This window comes from Lutra lutra, chromosome 5 (genome assembly GCF_902655055.1).
Source record: "Lutra lutra chromosome 5, mLutLut1.2, whole genome shotgun sequence".
Lineage (NCBI taxonomy): Eukaryota > Metazoa > Chordata > Mammalia > Carnivora > Mustelidae > Lutra > Lutra lutra.
Genome location: NC_062282.1, coordinates 84,241,412 through 84,268,234, shown reverse-complemented (window position 1 = coordinate 84,268,234; position 26,823 = coordinate 84,241,412). Strand labels below are relative to the sequence as shown.

The window sequence follows — 26,823 nt, the reverse complement described above, 5'->3', positions numbered from 1 at the left end:
ACAGATAATGATTATGATACTGGGAAAAGCAAAAATAACTGCTGTAAAACAGTACTGTAATAAATATATGCATCTTTTATAAGATGTATCTCAATTTCAGGTATTTTGAGATGTAGAAGAATGTCTTCTTATAATGAGAAAATACATTGACAACAATTATAGTAGTAGCTAATCTTGAAAAGTTATTGTTTAGTATGCAAAGAAATTAGGAAATATGACATTTTTAACATATTCTCATTTAATATTTTTAATCCGTTAAGGTTAGCAATACTTTATCCTTATGTTGTAGATGAGGAGACTGAGGTACAGGGAGGCTAAGTAACCAATTCAAGGTTGCATAACTAGGCATTGACGGGGTCTGGACTACTTTTCAGGACTTTCTAATTTTCTCCTTGTTATGCAGCAATGCTCTAGTGAATTTTTTCTTTTCTTTTTCCTTTTTTTTTTTTTTTAAAGGAAATTAAGAGTGTTGTAATGTAAAGTCTTGATATTATTTAAGCTATTGTTTGAAGCTTTTGTTGGTTTTAGAATTTTGGACGATTTTAGGAAAGATACATATGTATCTTGTAATATTGAGGGTATTTTACTATTTTTTTAAAATTTTTTTTTAAAGATTTTATTTATTTATTTGACAGACAGAGATCACAAGTAGGCAGAGAGGCAGGCAGAGAGAAGTGGTGGGGGGGCGGTTGGGGCAGCAGAGCAGAGAACCCAATGTGGGGCTCGATTCCAGGACCTCGGGATCATGACCTGAGCCGAAAGCAGAGGCTTTAACCCATTGAGCTACCCAGGTGCCCCAAAAGGGTATTTTATTTTACCTGACGGACTTTGACTTGCTTTATATATATGTCTAATGAAGGCAAATCTTGTTCATTCACTAAAACATTAAATTAATCCAGTTTCCTAAGAGTTTTAAGATTATCTTCAGTAAATTATCTTTACTCAGCATTTTGGCTTAAGTTAAACCTCCATTATTTGCTGCAAGGATATTTATTTCTTTAATATCTACCTGTAAATATATTATTCTTTCTAAATCAAAAGTAAGTTTCAATTTAAGAGGGCTTTTAATTTCCAGACTTATACATTTAATTTAATTTAATTTTTAATTCTTTAGTTTTGAAGATTGTATTTATTTATTTGAGAGAGAGAGAGAAAGAGCAAAATCAGGGGAGAGGGGCAGAAGGAGAGGGAGCACCAGACTCCTCGCTGAGCAGGGGGCCCCATGAGGGGCTCGATCCATCCCAGGATCCCGGGATCATGACCAGATTCCAGGGCAGATGCATAACCACCACGTGCCTCTTAAATAATAAAATTTAAACAAGTTGTTTGTAGTTTGCAAGGGGTGTAGTTTGCACCCCTTCACTATAAAAGGAACTTAACATTTTTTTTCTCTGTACTTTGTTTTTTACATGATTGTTTTGCAGCAAGGGCAAGTACTTTGTAACCTTCCCATATCCGTATATGAATGGGCGCCTTCATTTGGGACACACATTTTCTTTATCCAAATGTGAGGTAAAGTTTCCTCTGTGTTTAATATAATGGGGTGGAAGGTCTTTGATAAATACTATTTTGAAGAAAATGGCATATGTAGAATTTATTTCCTGTTAAGAGAACTTAGAATTCCTTAATTTTAAACATAATTTTAGTATTTTACTTCTATTAAATATTATTTAATTTGCATATGTGGTATGTAATAAGTAATTCCTAGGATGGTGAGAAGACAGAAAAAAGGAATAGTGGGCAGAATTTTGGAATGACTTCCTTCGAAAGAAGGAGAGGAAGAGGAAAACTAAGCTGATAATCTTTGTGAAATGTCAACATTATGTATTTGTCTAGCATTTGAATTTGTAATTTAAATTTAGTTTGCTTTCTGTAGTTTGCTGTAGGATACCAGAGACTGAAAGGAAAAACTTGTCTGTTTCCCTTTGGTTTACACTGTACTGGAATGCCTATTAAGGTAAGATTGCTTTTGGGATTGGTTTCTACTCTTTTTAGCTTAAAGCAAATGTAATGTCCAATTTAAGAGCTTGAAATAGGATTTTCAAATACTTATGTATCATATTGCAGTGTTTTTTGAAATTAGTTGAATTTACTATTGTGAAAATTAATTTTTAGAAGACACTTGAAGAAGTGCATAGAAGACACACATTAAGGTCTAAGTGATTGCTAAGTAATTTTGATATCTCTGTTGGTGACCTTACGTATTAATATTTCAAGTTAGATTGTAACTATTAAGTAAAATAGCATAATGTTTTATGCACTTGTGATATATAGCATATCAGCATCAAGTAGTAGTTTTTTTAATGTGTATTAGCTTTTGGTTTTTGTCATATCATATTTTCATCCTGTTTACAAAGGTCTTCATTTGTGATAAATGTGTATTAGAAATAATTCTAAATAAAGATGGGGCCAGACAATTAGAGTTGAGAGGATTTCCGAAATGCAAGAGGGTTGGGAAATGTAACTGCCATTTCTTTTGCTTCTCCATCCTTTTATTTTGAAAAATGCAAAAAAGATGCAGAAAAGATGCAAATGTTGGGAGAATGAACACCATATACCTTTCACACGTCATTACCAACTGTTACCATTTGCCATAACTGCTTTAGTTCACACACGTAATACGTGCACACTTTTTTCTCTGTCTATAAACTCACTGAAAATAGGTTGCACCCATCATGTTGTGCCACCTCTAAGTACTTTAGTATGTATCTTTGTCTCATTGTCCCATCCAAGAAATTTAACATTCATATAATATTACTATCTTCATCTAATCTCTAGTCAGATGTTTCTAGTTGTTCCAGAATGTTCTTTCTGGCGGTTTTTTACTTTGTGTGCTGTGGATCACACGTTGGATTTTGTTATCAGTTCTTCTTGGTTTCTTTTAGTTTGTCATGACATTGATATTGTTTGAGGGTTTAGGCCAGTTATTTTGTAGAATGCCCCATCATCTGAGTTTTCCGATTGTTTTTTCATGATGAGATTTGAATGAAATATTCTGACAAGAATACTATATTGTGAGGTATAAATCTTCTGCTGTACCATATCGAAAGGCATATTTTGACAGTTTGTATAACCTTGGATAAACCCCTTCGTCTCTCAGTGTGCATTTTCTAACTTATTTATTTTTTAATTTTTTATAAGATTTTGTTTATTTGTCAGAGAGAGAGAGAGAGGGAGCATGAGCAGGGGGAAGGGCAGAGGGAGAGGGAGAAGCAGGCTCCTTGCTGAGCAGGGAGCCCCACACAGGACTCGATCTCAGGACCCTGGAATCATGACCTGAACTGAAGGCAGAGACGTAACCGACTGAGCTACCCAGGCGTTCCGCGTGTTTTCTAACCTAATGCCTCCTGTCTACCTTGGAGGCTTGAGATGATGAGAGAAGATATAAGACAGTCATCTTTAAATTGAGAAATACTATTATTCATGTTATTCAAAATGATAACACTATATCTTATGTATCTTGGTGCCTCTGATGCCTAACATACAGTATACTGCATTGAGTACTTTGAATGCTGAATAAATACTTGCTGAATAAATGAAGTAAAAATACTAATTTATAAATTAGTGAATTTTTACACACATAAATTATATCATTTGAGGGGCGCCTGGGTGGCTCAGTGGGTTAAGCCGCTGCCTTTGGCTCAGGTCATGATCTCAGGGTCCTGGGATCGAGTCCCGCATCGGGCTCTCTGCTCAGCAGGGAGCCTGCTTCCCTCTCTCTCTCTCTCTCTGCCTGCCTCTCCGTCTACTTGTGATCTCTCTCTGTCAAATAAATAAATAAAATCTTTAAAAAAAAAAAAAAATTATATCATTTGAGTTTTCTGTAATGAATCACATGTGTATAGATGTGTTGTAGAAAATCTCAGTCAATTGTAGTTAGCCAAAGAAATACCAAAAAAATTGTTTCTACCTTGAATGATGAACTTCACTCTAATGTTGTGTTTGTTATAGGCATGTGCTGATAAGCTGAAAAGAGAAATAGAGCTTTATGGTTGCCCCCCTGATTTTCCAGATGAAGAAGAGGAGGAGGAAGAAATCAATGTTAAAATAGAAGATGTAATAATTAAGGATAAAGCTAAAGGAAAAAAGGTTTGGTGGTTACTAGTGTTTATTTTGGGTGAAATTTCAAACTTACATTTGTTTAATTTACATTTTGTATTCCCAGTACCTGACACATAAAAAGTACTCAGTAATTTTATTTTTATTTTATTTATTTTTATTATTTTATTTTATTTTTTTTAGTATTCAGTAATTTTTAAAAAGTAACAAGTCAAAAATTATCTGGTGTTTTGATGGCCTTTTCCCCCTTTTTACTTTATTTTGAAGTAATTTAGATTTAGAGAAGGATTGTAAGGTAGAGCAGAGTTCCCTCATAATCTTCACCCAGTTCCCCTTATTTAACCATGTATAGTCCTCAGAACTGAGATATTAACATTTGAACAATACTATTCACTAAACTACAAACTTCATTTGACTTACAACAGATTTTCATTGACATCCTTATTCTGTTTGCAGGTCCAATCCAAGTTTCCATATTGCATTTACTTGTCATGTCTCCTTTGTATGTCTCCTTAATCTCTTCTATCTTTGGTTGCCTTTTTGATACTGGTAAATGTTAGAAAAAGAGAAAACTCTTAGTTAGTAGCTTATTTGTAACTAAAAAATAATACATGTGGTATTAGAAAAAGGAAATAGAGATTGGTGCTGACATCTTATCTTTGATGATAATTCTTTATTGTTCCAGTGATTTAGTTATTTCTCATATCAGAGTCTTAGTTTTAGACTGTAAAATTTGTAAAAACTGTACATCTAAATTCATTAGTATTCTGACATACCAACAGCATGTTTTGGAATGTAAAAAATTGCCAAATCAAATTATTCACTTAAAATTATTGCAGTCCTAGAATTTGCTAACCAATTTTTGGTTGATCTTAATGGAGTTTGCTTTTACTGGTTATTTTCAGAGTAAAGCTGCTGCTAAAGCTGGATCTTCTAAATATCAGTGGGGCATTATGAAATCCCTTGGTTTGTCTGATGAAGAGATAGTCAAATTTTCTGAAGCAGAACATTGGCTTGATTATTTCCCACCACTGGCTATTCAGGATTTGAAGAGAATGGGTTTGAAGGTATGTCCATCACCCCCATAGTTTAAGAAAATGTGAAGAATACATTGTGTTTATGATTATATGAGACTTGGACCACCTCTTAATTTAGAATACTATATTCCATCTGTATTGCACTAATGAGTTGGTACCGTTATTGTTATGGACCTTGATGTAAGCAGTGAAGTACTTTAATATTTGTTGTATTGGAATATTTGTTAATAGCAATTAGTAGAAGGGAATTCCATTCAAAGAATATGAAGAAGCCAAAGTTTAGCTTACATATTTAGGAATACATAAAGGTATTATTTAAGTGTTCTTTCTTAATTTGTTGTAATCCCTATATGCTTATTATATGACTATGTGTGTTTCAAAATTGACAAATTAAACACAAGTTAATATAATTATATATTTAATAGAACCTGAAAGTTGTTTTCTTTTTAATGTTTGATATGATTATAGGTTGGAACATAAAGAGCGAAAGAGTAAATAATTGGTTCATGGGAATTCTTATTCATAGAAACTCTATAAATTTCTCAAAAATTACCTTTTATCTTTTCTATAGGTAGATTGGCGTCGTTCCTTCATCACCACTGATGTTAATCCTTACTATGATTCATTTGTCAGGTGGCAGTTTTTAACATTAAGAGAAAGAAGCAAAATAAAATTTGGGAAGCGGTAAGTTTGTTATCTTTTGATATAATAAAGCAAGAATTATAATTCTTGCATTGTATTTCACTGCTTGATTGATAGCCTTCTTTTTCCCATTATACCTTTTTCCTTTTTGTTCTCATGTCTCAGTTGTTTCCCTTTTTGTCTTAACAGTATTTTAATGCCTTTGAGCTGCTTACTGTTACGACAAATAAAAACAGGGAGAATGGAAGTTTTGGCTTTTTTTAAAAATATAATACCCAGTGTACATTATGTCATATGCCCTCCTTAATGTTCATTACCTAGTTACCCCATCCTTATACCCCTCTCCTCTCCAGCAACCCTGTTTTTTTCCTGTGATTAAGAGTCTCCTATGGTTTATCTTCCTCTCAGAGTGTTGGCTTTTTTGATCTCCCTAAAGATGCTGTTCAGTATTTCCAGCCACGTTCAAAAATAATTTTATTTATGTGTTAGTTTGTCCTTTTTTTCCTATAAATTGTTTAAGATTCTTCCTTGATTCTGGGACGCCTGGGTGGCTCAGTTGGTTAAGCAGCTGCCTTCGGCTCAGGTCACGATCCCAGTGTCCTGGGATCGAGTTCCGTATCAGGCTCCTTGCTCGGCGGGGAGCCTGCTTCTCTCTCTGTCTCTGCCTGCCACTCTGTCTGCCTTTGCTCGCTTGCTCTCTCTCTCTGACAAATAAATAAATAAATCTTAAAAAAAAAAAAAAAAGATTCTTCCTTGATTCTGTGGATTAATTAAAAGCTACTTGTATTTCATAATTGAGATTATATTTCATAATCTTGTTTCATACCACAAAGCCAAGTTTAGTGCATATTTTTCAGAGGTACTTTTGTTGAAGGCAGAAGAGTTTCATTAAATAACTAGGCTGGCAACTACTCATAAAAGCATAAATAATTGATACAGACATTTGTTCAGTTAGAAGTTTTAGTTAGAAGTAGTACTGAAAGATATTAGCAACAAAGGCAAATATGTTAGGGTAAAACTTGTATATTATAATAATATTTGTCACTTATTGTTTATTTTTTAGGTATACCATTTACTCTCCAAAAGACGGACAGCCTTGCATGGATCATGACAGACAAACTGGAGAGGTAATTATTTGTGACATAGAGTAGCTATTATAATAATTCATAATATAGCCATAGAGTTAACAGAGTAGATCAGAAACCTAAAAATAAATTTTTTTTTTAAAAGATTTTATTTATTTATTTATTTGGCAGACAGAGAGAGGTCACAAGTAGTCAGAGAGGCAGCAGAGAGGGAGGGGGAAGCAGACTCCCTGCTATGCAGAGAGCCTGACACAGGGCTCGATCCTAGGCCCCTGAGATCATGACCTGAGCCGAAGGCAGAGGCTTAACGCACTGAGCCACCCAGGTGCCCCAGAAACCCAAAAATAATTTTAAAATATTCCATTGCTGAGGTGTATTCTGGTGACTATGAAGAGGGAGGCAAAATGACACTGTAGGTGTCTGCGTCTCGTGTACCACCTTGTTACTCCAAAAGCGGTGCTAACGACCAGCTGCATATGCTTGTGATACAGAAGCACATTCTTGAGCCTTTCCCCCAAATTGCTGTTTCAGAAGGTCTGGGGTGGAGCCCAGAAATCTGTCTCTAATATGCTCTCAGTAAGATTCACATGCAGACTAATGTTTGCAAAGCACTGCTTGGAGAATATGCTGTTCTAAAATAAGAGAGCATGGGGCAAGGTAATGAGATATGTGGCTAACTGATGTACACAGATTCTGTTTATACTTGTTCTGATCATGTGCCTACTTGCCTCTTTCCAAAGTACTTGTAGCCATGCATGACATCAGGTCACTCTACATTCCTGTGAGACACGTTAGTAGCATTATTCCTTGTAATACTTGAGTGAAGCCAGGGTGATTTACCTAAAGCCCTAGCACAGTGAATCAGTAACAGTGACAGAATCTGACCTTAGGATTCCCTATGCTGCATCTTCCTCTATTGCCATCTCTGAATGCGTTTGTAGTCTAGTGACTACTTTTCAAAGACAGCTTTCAATTATGATGCAACTTGTCTAATAGAAGTGAGTGTTGATTAGAATTTTGAATTTGGAAGACCCAGTTTACTGACTCTGTTAAGTTTTAATGTAGTCAACACCACAGCAGTATCCTAAATTCCAATAGTATGTCATAGTTTTTCAAAGCATTTTCTTGTTCATTGTCTTATGTGTTCCTCAGGACAATCCCATGTGAGTCACAGGACAGTTATTTTACAGATGAAGAAATGAAGGCTCAGAGAGATTGTGACTCCCTTGGGTGAAGCCATTAGTAATAGCCTTGGTTAGGTTTTGAATGCACATTATCTGAACCTCAGGTCCAGGGTATTTCTTTGATGCCTGCCTGCTCTTTGGAATTGTTCAATTACATATTCTGACTCCCATTTTGGTAAACACCATTTTGGGTGATTACTCTAACTTTTTCCTCCGTCTTCCATTCTTAAGTGAGCTCTTAGCCAACTGTGTTTTTACTTAGTAGTGTCTGGGCTTCCTTTACGGGTTCTAAGCTGGTGTGGGGTGGGAAGGTGGTCTTTCAAGTCCCTTTTTTCCCCAAAGATTTTTATTTATTTGAGAGAAAGAGGATGAGCTGGAGGGGATTGCGGTGCAGAGTGAGAGGGAGAAGCAGAGGGATCATGACCTGAGCTGAAGGTAGTTGCTTAACTGACTGAGCCACCCAGCACCTCTTTCAAGTTACTTCTTTCACATTAGACCTTTATTTATTTTTTATTATATTTTAAAGATTTATTTATTCATTTGAGAGAGAGAGAGCACGAGCAGGGGGGAGAGGCAGAGGGACAAGCAGACTTCCACTGAGCCGGGAGCCCTTCCGATGGGACTTTATCCCAGGATCCGGAGGTTATGACCTGAGCCGAAGGCAGACGCTTAATGATTTGAATCACCCAGGCGCCCCCGCATTAGACTTCTGTGTGAATATAGTTATCTCCTGTCTGGCAGTTTCCTCATTGGAAGAAAGAATTATTCTAACAATGTGAGAATCCATCTAAAAAAATTGACTCAGATCTCTCATGTAGATTAGTGGGTTTAATCCAAGTCTTTTTTTCCTCAAATTTTTGTTTTGTTTATTTGTTTAGGGTGTGGGACCTCAGGAATATACTTTAATCAAGTTAAAAGTGCTTGATCCATACCCATCCAAATTAAGGTAGGTTACCAGACAGTTATTGCTCTTTTTGAAATAACAGATAAATGTGATAGAATCCACAACATTTTTTTGCATAAACATGTATTTTTTTCTCCTTAGTGGCCTGAAAGGGAAAAATATTTTCTTGGTCGCTGCTACTCTCAGACCTGAGACCATGTTTGGACAGACCAACTGTTGGGTTCGCCCTGATATGAAGTACATTGGGTTTGAGACGGTGAATGGTGATATATTCATCTGCACCCAGAGAGCTGCCAGGAATATGTCATACCAGGGCTTTACCAGACACAATGGGGTGGTGCCTGTTGTTAAGGAATTAATGGGAGAGGTGAGTTGGGTAGGAGATTTTTTAATTTAGTGCTTAAACTGAGAGGAAAATTACAGCCGTAACACTTGAGGAAAGGACATTGAAAAAAATCTTTTAAATTAAGGTACATATACAACGCAGTGTGTAAATTCTATCTTTTGTATTTTGGTGCATTTTTATATGTGCGTACACTCATGTAGGCACCACCCAAATCAAGATATAGGACAGTTCTAGTAGTCTAGAAAGTGCACTCTTGGCCATCTTGAGTCAGTACTCACCCCTCTCCTGCAAAGGTAACCACTGCTCTGATTTAAGACCAAAGATTAGTTGCTGTTCTTGAACTTTTCATTCAAGTATGGCATAGACAGACTTATATAATCTTTACTCTTTTGTGTCTGGCTTCTTTTGCTTGAATTAGGTCTTTGAGATTCATACATGTTGTGTGTAGGAGTGGTTTTGTTCTTTCTTACTGCAGTGGAGTATTCATTGCGTGACCATATCACCATAGCATTTTCGAGTCTTTTTTTTTTTTTTAAAGATTTTATTTATTTATTTGACAGAGAGAGATCACAAGCAGGCAGAGAGGCAGGTAGAGAGAGAGGAGGAAGCAGGCTCCCTGCTGAGCAGAGAGCCCGATGCGGGGCTCGATCCCAGGACCCTGAGATCATGACCTGAGCCGAAGGCAGCGGCTTAACCCACTGAGCCACCCAGGCGCCCCGCATTTTCGAGTCTTATGTTTCAGTTCAGTAAGTACCTGGTTGAAAAACACAGACTGTCCTCCCCCAAGAGATTTAAGGGCTGCAGTAGAAGATGACTACCTGCATTCCTGGTGTAGAATTGCAGCCATTTTTTTCCTGAAGAATCTTGGTTGATAGTAACTAAATCTGGATGATTATGTAGCTTTTATCTTTACAGTTTATTTACTTATCAGTACTTCAGAGTATATTTTATTCCCTTTGGTAAATGCTGATCTTAGGTGTCTTAATAATTAACATTTATTTATTTTTAAAGATTTTATTTATTTATTAAAGAGAGAGATCATGAGCAGGAGAGGCAGGGGGAGAAGGAGGGAGAGAGAATCCCAAGCAGACTCTATGCTGAGCACAGCCCAATGTGGGCTGTGATCATGACATGAACCAAAACCCGAGTCAGATGCTTAACCAACTGAGCCACCCAGGCAGCCCAATAAATAACATTTTAAAAGAAAAAGATGAGTAGAATACTATCTTAGTTCTTTTTTGAATTGACCTTTTATTTCTTGCATATTTTGTAAACCAACTTACTTTTGGACTGGATTGTTACACATTAGCAGGACTCAAAATTCAAAAGACAAAATAGAAAGTACATCACTGGTCACTCAGTTTCCCCTTCCATAGGCAGTCACTAAAATCAGTTTTACATATCCTTCCAGAAATATTTCACATAGCTACAAGCAAATGCTTATGTATATATTCTTTCTTCCTCTTATTACTTATTTATTTATTAAGATTTTATTTATTTATTTGACAGAGAGAGACACAGTGAGAGAAGGAACACAAGCAGGGTGACTGGGAAAGGGAGAAGCAGGCTTCCCGCTGAGCAGGGAGCCCGATATGGGGCTTGATCGCAGGACCCTGGGATCACGACCTGAGCCAAAGGCAGATTCTTAATGACTGAGCCACCCAGGCACCCCAATTTATTTATTTTTAAAAAGATTTTACTTATTCACTTGATATTGAGAAAGAGCGCATGGGTACAAGCAGGGGGCAGAGGGAGAGGGGGAGAGAGAGAGAGAGAGAGAGAATCTCAGGCACATACCCCACTGAGTGCACAGCCTGACTCAGGGCTCAATCCCACCACCCTAACATCATGATCTGAGTCAAAATCAAAAGACAGATGCTTAACCAATTGAGACACCCGGGCATCCCGCCCTCTTTTTCGTATACAAAAGGCAGTATACTTCTTTACATTGTTCTTCGTCTTGCTTAACAGCACAGAGCTTCCTTGTATCTTCTGTTTCACCGTTGCATGGTATTCCATTGTTGGGCTCTATCACAGTTTATCTAGCCATTCTCTATAATGGATATTGCAATAGGTTCCTGTCTTTTTCTGTATAAGCAGTGCTGCTGCATCTCATTAGTTACTGATGTTTGAGTTCTGTCTGAGACGTTTTTTGGAATTGTGTGAATAACATAGATTTTTTTCTGTTCCTAACACAGTTTCTTTGCATGTAAACTTGAGCAGATTCTGGAGTGTGTGGTATAATTAAAAAATAGTTTTCAGCCCTTACAACTGTCATGATATTTAGCCTTCATCCACGTGACTCTAAGTAGCTGCTTTATGAATACAGCGGATGGGTGGGAACTGTGTGAAACTGAGACAGCGCATTCCTTGGCTCAACAAGCCGCTGCAAGCTCTTTGTTGCCATTCTGAGAGTGTGGGCTCCCTATTGTTGAATCTTTGGATTTTTTTTTTTTTTTTTAAAGAGAAACTGGTTATATTCTTTTTGTTAAATTGGTCTTCGTAATCATTGTTTTAAATGGCTATACAGTATTTTATTTTGTTGCTATCTCATTTTGTTAAATGATTTTTCTCTTTTTTAAAGTTGTAGCTGTCTCCAGGTTTGCTGTTACAGTTAACACAACATTGGGCGGGCTCAAAGAGGAAAAGTTATTTTTTTTCTCTGAGCTCAATTCCTAGGATTGGATTGCTGGGTCCAGGTTATGTGAACATTTTGTATCTCTTCCTATGGTTCTTGTATTGTTTTCCTCAAGGAATACACTGCCACAAACAATACATTAGTGTACTAATTTCCTGACAACCTTACCACACCACATTATTTATAATGATTTATAGTCTAGTATGTATAAAAATGTGTTTTGTTCTACTTCATTTATTTTTGAATACTAGCTTCTCAGGGCGTAAAAATATTAACACTGTTTGAAATTTTAATGGTTAAAATACATTTTTTCACCTCTGTGTTGATTTTTTTGTTCCACAGGAAATTCTTGGTGCATCACTTTCTGCACCTTTAGCATCTAATAAGGTGATCTATGTTCTTCCAATGCTCACCATCAAGGAAGATAAAGGTAAAGAGTTTCTTTCTTTCTAGGTGTACTTTGGAAATTGCATTCTGATTGTACTAACTAATTCCACACTTCCTTATGTAAGGCACTGGTGTGGTCACAAGTGTTCCTTCTGACTCCCCTGATGATTTCGCTGCCCTCAGAGATCTGAAGAAAAAGCAAGTGAGTATCTGAGTTTTATGTTCTTATTTCTTCTTAAATCATCTAATTAAGTACCACTGAACTATGAAATTAGGCTAAAAAGTTATCATGTATCTTTGAACTATTATCTCTGCCTTGTTTCTTGATGTTTATGTATTTTCCTTTGTTTTAATTTTAAGTATAATATTTCATAGAATCTTGTTTTAAAAAACTTTTAGAGCACTTTGAGGTTTGCAGTAAAATTGAGAGGAAGGTGTAGAGATTTCCCATTTACTCCCTGCCCCCACACATGCACAGGCTCCTCCATTGTCAAATTTCCACCAGAGAGGTACATTCGTTACCATGATGAATCTGCATCGACACCTTAGAATACACCGAAGTCCATAATTTACCTTAGGGATCACTCTTGGTGGTGTTATTCTTTGGGTTTGGACAACTGTATAATGACACAGATTCATCATTATAATATCATAGAGTATTTTCATTGCCCTAAAAATCCCATGTGCTCTTTCTGTTCATCTTTCTCCCCTGCGACCTTTGGCAATCACTGATCTTTTTAGTGTCTCCACAGTTTTACCTATTCTGGAATGTCATATAGTTAGAATCATACAGTATGTAGCCTTCTCAGATTGGCTTCTTTCAACTACTCATGTGCATCTGAGGTTTCTCTGTGTCTTTTAATCTGCATTTTCCTGATGACATGATGTGGTCTTTTCATACGCTTATTTGCCAGCTATATATTTTCTTTTGTTGAGGTGTGTCAAAGTCTTTGGCTCATTCAAAAATCAGATTTCTTTTTTAAGATTTTATTTATTTCTTTGAGAGAGCGCAAATACGCACGTGGGTGTGCACACACGATTTGGGCGGGAGGGGCAGAGGGTGAGGGAGAACCACATTCTCCACTGAGCAGGGAGCCTGATATGGGGCTCCCTCCCAGAACTCTGAGATCATGACCTGAGCCAAAGGCAGACAGGTGCTTAACCAGCTGAGTCACCCAGGTGACCCGGATTGTTTGTTTTCTTATTATTCTGTTTTGAGAATTCTTTGTATATTTTGGATAGTAGTCCTTTATCAGATGTGTCTTTTGTAAATATTTTTTCCTGATCTTTGGCTCGTCTTTTAATTTCTGAACCTGTCTTTTGCAGAGCAGTTTTTGATTTTAATAATGTGCAACTTATTATTTCTTTCATGGATTTTGTCTTTGATGTATATGAAAAGGCATTACTGTACCTATGGTCATTTAAGTTTTCACCTACGTTATCTCATAGGAATTTTATAGTTTTGGTTTTACATCTAGGTCTGTGATCCATTTTGAGTTAATTTTTATGACAGTGTAAGGTCTGTGTCTAGATTCATTTTTCTTTTTTTTTTTGCTTGTGAATGTCTAGTTCTTCAGTAACATTTGTTGAAAAGACTGTCTTTGAATTATTGTATTGCCTTTGCTCCGTTGTCAAAGATCAGTCGCTTATATTTTTGGGGTCTGTTTCTGTCCTCTTTGTTGTTCCACTGAACAATTTTTTTTCTTTTGCTAGTACCACACTGTATTCATTACTGTAACTTTATAGGAAGTCTTGAAGCCAGAAGCCAACTGTGTTCTTCAGTATTGATTTGATAATTTTTGGCCTTTTTCAAATTTTGCAATAAGTTTGTTGATATTCGTAAAATAACTTGATGGGATTTTGGTTGAGATTGTATTGAATCTGTAGGTAAGTTGGGAAGAATTGACATCTTGACAATACTGAATCTTCCAGTCCACGAACATGATGTATCTGTCCATTTAGTCAGTTTTTTTATTCTGTTCACAGAGTTTCATAGTTTTTCTTACATAGATCTTATGTATGTGTTGTTATTTTTGTACCTAAGTATTTAATTTTGGGGGGTGCTAATATTAATGATACTATGTTTTAAATTTTGAATTCCATTTGTTCATTCTTAATATATTCTTAGTATACTTTTGTATAATTAACTGTGTATCCTGCAACCTGCTATAATTGTTTATTAGTTCCAGGAGTTTCTTCTATTGATTCCTTTTGGCAAGGACATTCGGAATGATAATTGAAAAGAAGCGGCGAGAGGGGACATCTTTGCCTCATACCTGATCTTAGTGGGAAAGCTTTGAGTTTCTCATCATTAAGTATGATATGAGTTGTAAATTTTTTGTAGATAGTCTTTATGAAGTTCAGAAGGTCTGCATCTGTTCCTGTTTATTAGGAGTTTTTATCATGAATGGGTATTAGATTTTGTCGAAAGCTTTTCTTGCATATCTTGGTAGGATCATGTGACTTTTCTTTTTTAATCTGTTTTGATGGGTTTCATAAAACTTCAAAAAAAGTTTTCTGATATTCACATTTTCATTGCAGCCTAGGGTATGAACCTCATTTTCGTGTGTGTGTGTGTGTGTGTGTGTGTGTGTGTGAATTTTTGCTTTTGACTCACTGTTTTTTCATTTAAGCCATTCGTTTGAACTTAAACAGTTGAGTTTTTGAAAGTCATAGGTCCGTTCTTGAGATATTTGGCAAAATTTTTAAAATTCTCTGTGTGGAGAGGAGGACAAATAATTTTAAAAAGTTTTGGTGTTGGTTCTCTCAGTGATTCTTCCAGTAAAGTGCTGATTATTGTGTTAATTTGCAATATTTTTTTGTAGGCCTTACGAACAAAGTATGGAATTAGAGATGACATGGTCTTGCCATTTGAGCCGGTGAGTACATGGAAAATTCAGAATAGTTATACTCCTCTCTTTATCAGTGAAAAAAGAGCTAACATTTTCCTTGTAACAAAATTTTATGGTTGGTAAATATAAAAATGAGAGGGAGTTTGTGTAAGAGTTTACTTATTTTAATTTGATATCTGCTGTGGCAGTTAGGAATGAGAAAAAGACCAACGATAAGCATTTTCTTAGCACCTATCACCTGTAATTCTGGAATAAATGACTTTCTTAGCATCACCAATTTTATAATCACTTATTTTGCTAGTATGGCCAATTTTCAAGCTTCTAAAGACAAAATTTTTGCCATATTAGTCATGAATGGCTATGTTTTCATATTAATGCCTGGAGAACAAAAACATTTTAATCACTAGCAAATAACTTTCATGAAGAATCTGGAAGACATCATAAACCAGGAATAAGACCATCCTTAAATTTAGTTGTTTACATCATTTTCCTAATTTCAGAATTTATAATTTAGTTAATTATATGCCAGTGTAGGGTTGTGAGCTGGAGAAGGTGTGTTCTGTAGTGCAGGAAGGACAATTCAGGGCTTGGTGCAGAGAATTTGGGTAGTTCCTATGGAGGAGAGTAGGAGGACAAATTCACAACTGGGTGTTAGTCACTGTGATTACCTGATGTGTGGTGCTTCTGTAATGATATATAAAATCTGAAATGACTTCATTAGACCATAGAGGCAAAAGGATTATGCCCCATGGGGCTGTTTTTGTGTTCATTCAGTGTGAATAAGTTCCTGACATGCTGTTCTTTGCAGGTGCCAATCATTGAAATTCCAGGTTTTGGAAATCTTTCTGCCGTAACCATTTGTGATGCTTTGAAAGTTCAAAGCCAGAATGACCGAGAAAAACTTGCAGAAGCAAAGGAGAAGTTATATCTGAAAGGGTTTTATGATGGTGTAAGTAATAATTTTTAAGTTTTGCTCTGTAATTGTTGTAATGATTTAGAAAAAAATAGAAAAATTCAATATGGTTTCAACTATATACTGATTTGAGAGAGATTTATATGAGACTGTTCTTCCGTTTCCAGATTTATTTTTTAATTATTTAATTTATTTATTTAAAATTTTATTTATTTAATGAGAGAGAAAAAGAGCACAGGCAGGGACAGGGGCAGAGGGAGAGAGAGAAGCATGCTTCTGAGCAGGGAGCCCAGCACGGGGATTGATCCCAGAACCCCGTGATCATGACCTAAGCCAAAGGCAGACATTTAATGACTGAGCCACCCAGGCGTCCCTCCAGATTCCTTATTTATTTATTTATTTATTTGAGAGACAGAGATCACAAGTAGGCAAAGAGGCAGGCAGAGAGAGAAAGGAGGAAGCAGGCTCCATGCTAAGCAGAGAGCCCAACTCGGGGCTCGATCCCAGGACTCTGGGATCATGACCCGAGCTGAAGGCAGAGGCTTTAACCCACTGAGCCACCCAGGCACCCCGATATTAAGTAATTTACTTGAGATCAACCAGATAGGTAGCCAGTGGCAGAACTGGTACTCATACTGGTCAGCTTGGCTCTAGGATTTGTGCCTGCTTGCTTATTTATTTATTTATTTATTTGAGAGAGAGTGAGCTTGGGTGTATGCAAACGGGGTCAGCAGAGGAACAGAGGGAGGGGGAAAGAGTGAATCTTAAGCAAGCTCCATGCGCAGCACAGGGCCTGAGGCAGGGCTCAGTCTTAAAACCCTGAGATCATGACCTGAGCTGAAATCAAGAGTCAGACACTCAACTGACTTAGCCACCCAGGTGCCCCTGGGATTTGTGCTCTTAACCACTGTACTATAATGATCAATAAGTATAATTTCATAATGATGAATTAAATAGATAAAAAGCATTTTGGCATGTTAGAGGGTTGGAAGGTCAAAAAAAGAACTTGTGTCTTTTCCATTTAGGATAGAAGCTATTTCAGAAAGAAACAGGAGTCACATAGCTGAAGATCAGAGTGCCACCTAGAAGGGGATTGTGTGGCTTAGATCTGTGACAACAATGGGCAAGCTAATACTTAGCCCTAGAATTAAATTTCCTCACTACGTAAAAGGCAGAGTTGAAAAACAGGCCTTCCGTAAGGGCCAGGTTTTTTTGTTTTTTTTTTTTTTTTAAAGATTTTATTTATTTATGACAGAGAGACACAGTGAGAGAGGGAACACAAGCGGGAGGAGTGTGAGAGGGAGAAGCAGGCTTCCCACTAAGCAGGATCAAGCCAATGTGGGGCTCAGTCCCAGGACCCTGAGACCATGACCTGAGCTGAAAGCAGGAGCTTAACGACTGAGCCACCCAGGTGTCTCAAGGGCCAGGTTTATCATATGGCCAAGCAAAGGAAAATGCTCGCTGGCAGCAGGCATAGTTGGAAACAAGTCTAGATGGGGCTGAGCTGCATGTACTCAGTTCATTTTCCCAAAGCCTTCAGGAATGAGATGAGTGAGCATATTGAAATTAGCTCCAAATGGAAATCTGAGAAGTGGGAAAGAAGTGAGGACTTCTTCCTAATCATGTTATCCTACTTACACCAAAAGAAAAACAAGTGTATTATAAATATTAGTTATCTAAGCTATGGCAGAATAAAAACTTAAGACTATAAGTGTGATAAATTTCACACTAAAAATATCTTGGTTGTGGATGGAAATAAATTTAGTTAGGAAAAGTTTGGAGGAAACACAAAGCAAGTTTTAATCATTTTGTCTGTTTTTTTTCCCCCGACTTCTCATCCTTTTAGGTAATGTTGGTGGATGGATTTAAAGGACAGAAGGTCCAAGATGTAAAGAAGACTATTCAGAAAAACATGATTGACGCTGTATGTGATAGGCTATCCTCTGAAGGCTGCTTTAGGAGAGAACCTTTCAGTTAATAGACTTCATGGTGTTAATTAGTACTGAGTTCTATAATAAAGCCTGGAGCTGTATTAAAGATAAATAATTTTATGGCAGGAAATAGGAGACTTATTTAGCAATTCGTTTAACTTGAACATCCCACCTGTAACGTTGATGGCATGTAGACCTATAAAATGGGCATGTGCAAAGCACAGAGAACTTAATGATGTTTCCTGGCAGCGGCCATTTGAAATACTGTAGTTACAGTTCTCTTTGTGTAGTGCTTTACTTTTAACTTCATCCTTTTTCTTTCCCTTCTGTCTTCATTTTTTTTTCTATTTAGTGACTTAATTTTTTTTTTTTAAGATTATCTATTTATTTATTTGACAGAGATCACAAGTAGACAGAGAGGCAGGCAGAGAGAGTGAGAGGAGGAAGCAGGCTCCCTGCCTAGCAGAGAGCCCGATGTGGAGCTTGATCCCAGGATCCTGAGATCATGACCTGAGCCAAAGGCAGCGGCTTAACCCACTGAGCCACCCAGGTGCCCCCAGTTGTTTCTTTTAAAAGAAGTCTGTCTCTCTTAAAGATCTTTAATCTTAGTGCTAGTACAATCATTTTTAATTTTGTTTTTCAATTTTAGGCATTAGCCATTAACTTCCTATTGTGGAAAATCAAGATTTAACTCTTCCTTCTACCTTGTGTCTTTCTTTCTAACCTCACTATTTATATATACTCTTCTACCTCCTGTCTTCCTAGCCTGGGTGTATTAAAACTTTCATGAGAGCAGTAGTCATTGTGTACATTTTTGAGGCATCACTGATCCACAATGAAGTGTACAATGAGAACTTTTCTTCCCCAGCTTTTGTTTTCCCCTGGCATTAGTAATTGTCTTTTTTTTTTTTATTTCCTCCTTTTTTTTTTAACTTAATTTTTTTTTTTAATTTCCTTCTTTTAAAACATAATAATCAATACTCCATCCCCAACTCTGGCCTGTTTATTTCTTCTCATAATACTTTCACACATCAATATGCTGTTGGTTCCATTTTAGAGAAAGTTCTTCCAGACCCTTCTTGCCTGTTTTAGTCAGGACTGGTTGCATACCATCTTGGTGGACAAATGTCATCTGGGAAATTTCTCCACTATTACTAAGAATTTCCTTTGTTTTTTTTTTTGTTTGTTTGTTTGTTTTTGAGTTGGAGGTCTTCTATCCTTGATCCCATCACTGCTGCTTTATTATTTTCGTTCTCATTTTGGTGAAACTCTGCTTCTAGTGGCTTTCTTGAAAAAGCATACCTGGAAGGTAAATTTTTGTGAGCTTCCATATCTGAAATAGCTTTAGTCTGTCTTCATACTTGATTGCTTGGGGACAGGACTTTAAATTGAAAATAATTTTGCTTTAAAATTTAATGGGCATTACCCCAGGTGTTCTTTTTCGGTAATAACTGATTTTTTTGTGAATGACCTATATTTTCCCTTCTCTGGAAGCTTGTGGAATCTTCTTTTTCTTCTGGGTATTCTAAAATTTCATGATTTATCTTGGTGTAAGTCAATTTTTATTACTTTTTCTGAGTGCTTGGTGGATTCCTTCAGTTTGGAGATCTTTGTGGTTTAATTTTGGGAGAATTTCTTGACCTTTTCTTTGATTGTTTCATCTCTTTCTGTTCTTTATTTTCACTTTCTGAATTCTTTTTATTCAGATATTGGTTGTCTTAGATTTTAGAAATCCTTTTCTTTCTGGCAGAGTCCCTCAGCTTTTTCTTCCTATAAGATTTTGTTAACTGTGGAGGTTTTTTTATCTGCTATTTGTGAGCATGTAGAAAATTGTTTTTCTTAGTATGGAAAATTTCAAATATATAAAAAGTGGAGAGTAGTATGATGAATTTCTATATACTATTACCCATCTTTGAGATTACCAACTCAGGGCCAGTATAAGAGCTTATTCTTGTTATCTGATGGATCCTTTTTTAGAGGATGCTGTTCCTGTTTCATGGATGTGAAATCTTAATCTCTTATTTCTCTGAGAAAAGTTGTTGATATTTACGAGTGGGTACGGAAAGGTGACCAGAAGCATTTTGCTTGTGAGTAGGACTTCACTGGGGAAGATCTAGAAGGGCTGTTTGGCTTTTGGGGAAGTCTTTGTTAGCCTTGATGTTAGTTAGAGCTTCTTGCATTTGTTGGATTTCTCCCAAAAGATTCTTCCAGTTTCTGGCTTAAAAGGTCTGAGCAAACTGAGCATTCTGGGAGTTGAAAAGGTTGCTAGGGGGAATACCAGTTCCCAATGTACTTACTTTCCAATTAGTTCATCTATTCCCACTGTGATACCTGTGCCCTCAACTTTGTTTTTGGTTGAGTCATTCTCTCCTCCTCACCAGAGAAGAAACCTTCATTGTTCTGCTGGCATAGGGAGAGCAGTTGTGAGTCTGTATCATGTGGGATTAGGGTGTCTGGGGCTCTAACCTCTTCTTTAAAAACTTCAGTTAGTTCTCTTACTTTCAGCCTCATATTGCCTCCACTTCCAGAACCATCTTATACCACAAATTGTTGAGTTTTTTGGAGGTTCTGCAATGCAAATTGGATTGCTTTTCACCTTCTCTAGTGCTGGCTTAGGATTCAGCTAGCTTTCCTCAATCTGCTAATGCAGTTGTCGTTCATCCTGGTTTTTAGTTTCCAAAAGTTGGTTGATATTATTTCTTCTTCTGTTCTTTTGTATCTGTAAATTCATGCCATTGGAAAAAAGAAAAACCCTCTTTATTGTCATTTTGCTGGAATTTTGAGAGGTAGTAGAGTTAAATGTTTTTTAATTTATCATCTTTAGAAAGTCCTTGCTAGGGGCGCCTGGGTGGCTCAGGGGTTAAAGCCTCTGCCTTCCACTCAGGTCATGATCCCAGGGTCCTGGGATCGAGCCCCGCATCGGGCTCTCTGCTCAGCAGGGAGCCTGCTTCTCCCACCCCTCTCTCTCTCTGCCTGCCTCTCTGCCTACTTGTGATCTCTGTCTGTCAAATAAATAAAATCTTTAAAAAAAACAAGTTCTCGCTATTTAACAGTATGAAGAATTAAATTAAAAACACAGAAAAATGAATCATTTTATGAATAAAAATGTTGGATTTATTTTTAAAAATAGGCTTAAAAGTTTGAGAACATAATATGTTAAGAGGTACTTATATTTGGTAAATAATTAAATTCATGGTTAGTTTACTAGTGAGCATTTTTCATGACACCATAAATCTTTAGCAACAATATTTTCCATGTTTAATTTTTGTGCATCTTTTTTTTTTTTAAAGCAGTGGTTCCATGCATTTAACTTCATTTTTTTTTAACATTTTTATTCTAACAAGGATAAAAGGCTTACATAGGCAATCTGACCTTCAAACCATAGAATTAGAGACTATTGAACATCTTTCACATTCCACTGAAAAGGAATAATCTAATAATCCATAGGAAAGATGATCTGTTGACAAAGATGTTCACCTTTTCAAAAGCAAATGTGTAGAAAGAAAGGCGGATAACTTCTGCTGGGAAGAGGGAAGACATAATGAAAATGTGGGGTTTTGGTTATTGGTATAACTTTTTTTTTTTTGAAGTTGTTTTTATTATCACTGAGGAATAGAGATTGACTTGACATAACACCTGATATATTTTGTTTGCTTTTGTGTAGGGAGATGCATTTATTTACATGGAACCAGAGAAACAAGTTATGTCCAGATCCTCAGATGAATGTGTCGTGGCCCTGTGTGATCAGTGGTTCGTCTCTCTCATAGCAAGAAATTTCCTCCAGTCACTTTATTTATCCTTTTGACTTTTATTATTGTTATTTTTTTAATCAATCTTTCCTCTCCCAAGGTACTTGGATTATGGAGAAGAGAACTGGAAAAAACAGACATCTCAGTGCTTGAAGGGCCTGGAAACGTAAGAAAGAAAGGGGAAAAGTGATGAGGGAAGGGAGAAGAGATGAGAAACATGGAAGACAGTGAAAGTGAAGAAAGGCGCTTTATCTTTTACTATCTCCAGATTCTGTGAGGAGACCAGGAGGAATTTTGAAGCTACCTTAGGTTGGCTACAAGAGCATGCTTGCTCGAGAACTTACGGTTTAGGTAACGCATACTTTAAATTTTTCTGTTTGAATGACTTTGCCAATTACACGGCAAACTAACACTTTTACCTTGTCTCCCTCTTTTGTATTATTTTTTCTGAATTGGAAGTGAGAGTTTTCAGTTAGAGGGTGAGGGAAACTAGGATGTGGTGCCCTACCATCTACCTGGTGGTAGAAATATGACCTCTCTAACCCAGATAGCTTTGTGGATTTTTTTTTTTTAAAGAAAGTTTCCAGTGCTTCAGCTGTTTGGTTTTTTATGTACCGGTTTATTTTATTAATTATTCAAGCAAATTTAAGACCTTAAAATAAAGAGCTTTGTAAATGCTATATGCCTAAAAAATGTGGATTCTGTGGATGACGTGTCTCTTGAGTTCCTCATGCATTAATTTTTTTTCTTTTTATCTTGCAGGTACCCGTCTGCCCTGGGATGAGCAGTGGCTGATTGAATCGCTCTCTGATTCCACTATTTACATGGCATTTTACACAGTTGCACACCTGTTGCAAGGGGGGAACTTGCGTGGACAGGCAGAGTCTCCGCTGGGCATCAGGTGGGTAAATGGATGAGGCAAAGTAGCGTAGTTTGTTAGCAAGAGATATGATCTTTTGATAGACGCATTGAAAATTCTTTTTTTTTTTTAATTTAGTTTTCATCAGAATTCCTTTAGCAGAGTTTTGTTACGATGTTTTTGGTTTTTTGCTGCTACACTGAGAAAAAGTAATAAATAGCTCCTCTGTTATCGTTACCATTCTTTATTCTTACCGAAGTCTTTTGTCATCATTTGTTAGTGTAGCTATATTAAGAGATTCCTACTTCATGATTAGATGAATATTTTGATTCCTTCAAAGAAATTATCTGTATGTTTTGTTGTTTGTTTTATTTTTAATACAGATCGCAACAGATGACCAAGGAGGTTTGGGATTATGTTTTCTTCAAGGAGGCTCCATTTCCCAAGACTCAGATTCCAAAGGAAAAATTAGATCAGTTAAAGCAGGAATTTGAGTTCTGGTATCCTGTGGATCTCCGAGTGTCTGGCAAGGATCTTGTTCCTAATCATCTTTCATATTACCTTTATAATCATGTGGCTATGTGGCCAGAGCAAAGGTGAGTGCTAAAAAGGCTGCAGACTAAATTTATGCCTTGTGATGTCAAATATTTAAGAAGTTACTCTGCAAGGCATGGTTAGGTTTGCCAGTTGCCGTCTTTTTCTTCTGTTGAGCGTATAAATGAAGCAGAAAGCACGCCTTCTCCTCTGTTACATCCAGAAATCCTCCTATTTACCTTGGGCTCACCAAAGCACATCACATTTCAGGTACCTTGACAGCCTTTCAGTACTTTACTTGACCTGTTTGTGACTCTTTGACCTCTTACATGCAGAAATAAAGGAGGTTCAGGACAGAGCCTAGAATGTTAGAATTGGAAGGAAACATCCCTTTAGAGCTGAGAGCCGCAAGGTTACAGCATTAGTTGGTAGTGATGTTCTTTTTTTTTCTTTTTTCCCTTTGAGAGAGAGTAGGGAGGGGAGGGGCAGAGGGAGAGGAAGTGAGAGAATGTTCAACAGGCTCCACACTCAGCACAGAGACTGACACAAGGTTCAGTCCAATGATCCTGAGATTATGACCTGAGCCAAAACCAAGAGTTGGACGCTTAATTGACTGAGCCACCCAGGTATCCCTGGTAGTGGTATTTTGAGCAGAGTCTGAATCTAAGTGTCATTTTTAATCCTGTATGCTCAAAAGTAATACTTCTATCATCTTCCCTCTTGATCCAAATATGTCTCTGTGCCTTTCCTTTAGTCTCTCAAGTAGCCGAGGAAACAGACCCCTCCCTCTGTTTAAATTTTATTTTGTATCACCAGAACAATCTCATGTGACCTCCTATATTTAGAATGAGATTGCATTTTCTTTCTCAAGAATAAGAGGAAGATTTTGAAGTAGAGGAATAAAATAAATCTTATGTTATCCAATTATTTTGTTGTTATTGTTTAAAATGTATTTTTGGAGAAACTGGATATCTCAGAAATACTTATTGGGAATATAGTTGAGTAGTGTTCATCCCTTTGCATCAAGTTTTTGAACATGTATTAGATTTTATAAATTATAAGGAAGTAATAATGTCAAGTGCTTGTAAGTAATAATTATCAGTAACACCCGGCACTGTTCTAATCACTTATAACAACTCATTTCATTTTCATTACAACTTTTCCAGGAAGTTCTGTAATATCCTCGTTTTACAGACAAGGAACCTTATTGAGGCCTAGAGAGCTCAAATAATTCACCCTGAGTTACCCAGCAATGGCACAGTGAGGATGCAAACCCTACAGCCTGTCTCCAGGACTCTTGTTCTCAACCACTATCCTCGCATAGTCTCATTGCTAGAATGAATGAGTGGTACTTACATAGTTCAAAAATTCAAACAGTTCATTAAAAAAAAAAAAGGGAACTTTTACCCTTTCCCCTACACCACTCTACTTCCTATAGGTAATCCCTGCCACTACTTTGTTATGATTTCTTCTGGATGATATGTTTATGAATAAACTAGCATCAGATTATTTATTTAAGGAATAAATATTGAACTCAAAATCCAGCGTGGGCCTTGAACTCAGAATCCAAAGACCAAGAGTCACTTGCTCTTTGGACTGAGCTAGCCAGGCACCCCATGCTTATTTATTTTTTAATTATACAAAGATACCACACTGTGGACACTCCCCCCCACCCCGCCATGTAATAGTATGCTTCTAAGATCTATTTATATCCACATATTTCTTATATATTCTTTCCTATATTTTTAAAATACCTATTACATAGTATTTCAGTGTATGCCTGTGCCATAGTTTATGTAACCAGTCCTTTACTAATGGGCACTTCTTGTTTTCATTTGTTTTCTATTAAGAGCAGGACATTTGTACATTTGTCTTAGCAAACTGTTATAAAGCTTTCAGCATTTACCTCAACTTCTTAACCTTAGACTCAAACCTTAAAGTTTTATTTTCTGTCTTTAAACATTTACCTCTGAAGTGACAAATGGCCCGCTGCTGTGAGAGCAAATGGACATCTCCTCCTCAACTCTGAGAAGGTAAGAAAGTTTAAAATTATGCCGAGAACTTTGCAGATGTAGGAAGTTGTACATTTTAAAGAAATAGAGAGTGTAAAAGTCATTGTTAATCTTCCATTTAAAATGTTTAGGACTACCAGCATAAATTAGGGAGTAAGTGGAGTAAATAGTAATAACGGAGGGGAAGAACTGGGAAAACTTACCCATTTTAACATTTGTAGTTAGAATGGTAGAAGGTGATACAAATTGTGACTGGAGGAGACAGAGAGAGATATAAGAAATATAAAAATCTGGGCTCCTCGGTGGCTCAGTGGGTTAGGCCTCTGCCTTCGGCTCAGGTCATGATCTCAGGATCCTGGGATCGAGTCCCGTGTCGGGCTCTCTGCTCCGCAGGGAGCCTGCTTCCCCCGTCTCTCTGCCTACTTGTGATCTCTCTCTGTGTGTCAAATAAATAATAAAATCTTTAAAAAAAAAAAATCGGGACGCCTGGGTGGCTCAGTTGGTTAAGCAGCTGCCTTCGGCTCAGGTCATGATCCCAGCGTCCTGGGATCGAGTCCCACATCGGGCTCCTTGCTTGGTGGAGAGCCTGCTTCTCCCTCTGCCTCTGCCTGCCATTCTGTCCACCTGTGCTCGCTCTCTCTCCCTCTCTCTCTGACAAATAAATTTAAAAAAAAATAAAATAAATCTTAAAAAAAAAAAAAATAAAAAAAAAAATCTTGAAAAAAAAAGAAATATAAAAATCCTACGTTGTGACCCTAGAATATCTTTCTCATTAAGTTGAGAAAATACTTGGTGGGATTTGTTTTCTACTGTGATCAGCCACTGAATTAAAATAATAGAATTTTGGAATTTGTAGGAATCTTAACTGTTATTTAATGCTTCTTCCAGGCAGTATAACATATATCTCTCTATGCTACTACTGCTTTGGCTATTGTTAAAACTACTAATATATATGATTTTTTTAATAGGCTATATAAGACTTTATCTCATTCATCAGTGTCTTCAAACCCCATTACAAAGCCCTTGCTTGCCCCTATGATGCTTTTGTGCACATTTGAAAAGGGTACCCCTCCTCACATAAACTGAATATTGCCATGTTATTTATTTCTTAGTGAGAATATTTGTAGCAAGTTGATTCTGTTACAATCAGTGCATTTTGCTACAACTGATGGAATATTAATTGGAAAAGAGTATTATTTGCTATGAATGTCTGTCATAATGAAAATAGGTGTCGATATAAACAAATAGCAGATGGTACGAATTGCAAAATGAAACATCATTTTTAACTGGTGCCCTAATTTTGAAAGGGAATATAGAAGTTCATTTAAAATAATCTCTGGGGGCGCCTGGGTGGCTCAGTGGGTTAAGTCTTTGCCTTCGGCTCAGGTCATGATCCCAGGGTCCTGGGATCGAGCCCCCATCGGACTCTCTGCTCAGCGGAGAGCCTGCTTCCTCCTCTCTCTCTGCCTGCCTCTCTGCCTACTTGTGATCTCTGTCTGTCAAATAATAAAATTTAAAAAAAAAATTAAAAAAAAATCTCTGTATTAGACTGAAAAACAGCTCTTTGATTAGAAGCATGTTAGATCCACAAGGACTTTTGACTATCAAATTCATTTTTTACTTTGTAAGGTGAAGTAGAACTATATATGTATTTACATGTATGTATATATGTGTATAAATATAAATTGTGT

General features: G+C 36.8%; 1 protein-coding gene across 2 annotated transcripts in view; it reads left to right on the top strand.

Annotated features, from left to right (window-relative positions):
• The window catches only part of LARS1 (leucyl-tRNA synthetase 1), a 72,238-nt gene that overhangs the window by 12,400 nt on the left and 33,015 nt on the right, over window positions 1–26,823 (top strand). For both annotated transcript variants that reach the window (XM_047729727.1, XM_047729726.1), the window contains exons 3-21: window positions 1,425–1,512; window positions 1,877–1,957; window positions 3,952–4,089; window positions 4,965–5,126; window positions 5,668–5,780; window positions 6,802–6,865; window positions 8,886–8,953; window positions 9,053–9,278; window positions 12,238–12,325; window positions 12,408–12,484; window positions 15,108–15,161; window positions 15,943–16,083; window positions 17,894–17,971; window positions 21,643–21,728; window positions 21,828–21,893; window positions 21,996–22,078; window positions 22,490–22,628; window positions 22,970–23,182; window positions 25,096–25,153. In XM_047729727.1, coding sequence (XP_047585683.1) covers window positions 1,425–1,512; window positions 1,877–1,957; window positions 3,952–4,089; window positions 4,965–5,126; window positions 5,668–5,780; window positions 6,802–6,865; window positions 8,886–8,953; window positions 9,053–9,278; window positions 12,238–12,325; window positions 12,408–12,484; window positions 15,108–15,161; window positions 15,943–16,083; window positions 17,894–17,971; window positions 21,643–21,728; window positions 21,828–21,893; window positions 21,996–22,078; window positions 22,490–22,628; window positions 22,970–23,182; window positions 25,096–25,153 — 2,023 coding nt within the window. The remainder of the gene's footprint in view (window positions 1–1,424; window positions 1,513–1,876; window positions 1,958–3,951; window positions 4,090–4,964; window positions 5,127–5,667; window positions 5,781–6,801; window positions 6,866–8,885; window positions 8,954–9,052; window positions 9,279–12,237; window positions 12,326–12,407; window positions 12,485–15,107; window positions 15,162–15,942; window positions 16,084–17,893; window positions 17,972–21,642; window positions 21,729–21,827; window positions 21,894–21,995; window positions 22,079–22,489; window positions 22,629–22,969; window positions 23,183–25,095; window positions 25,154–26,823) is intronic.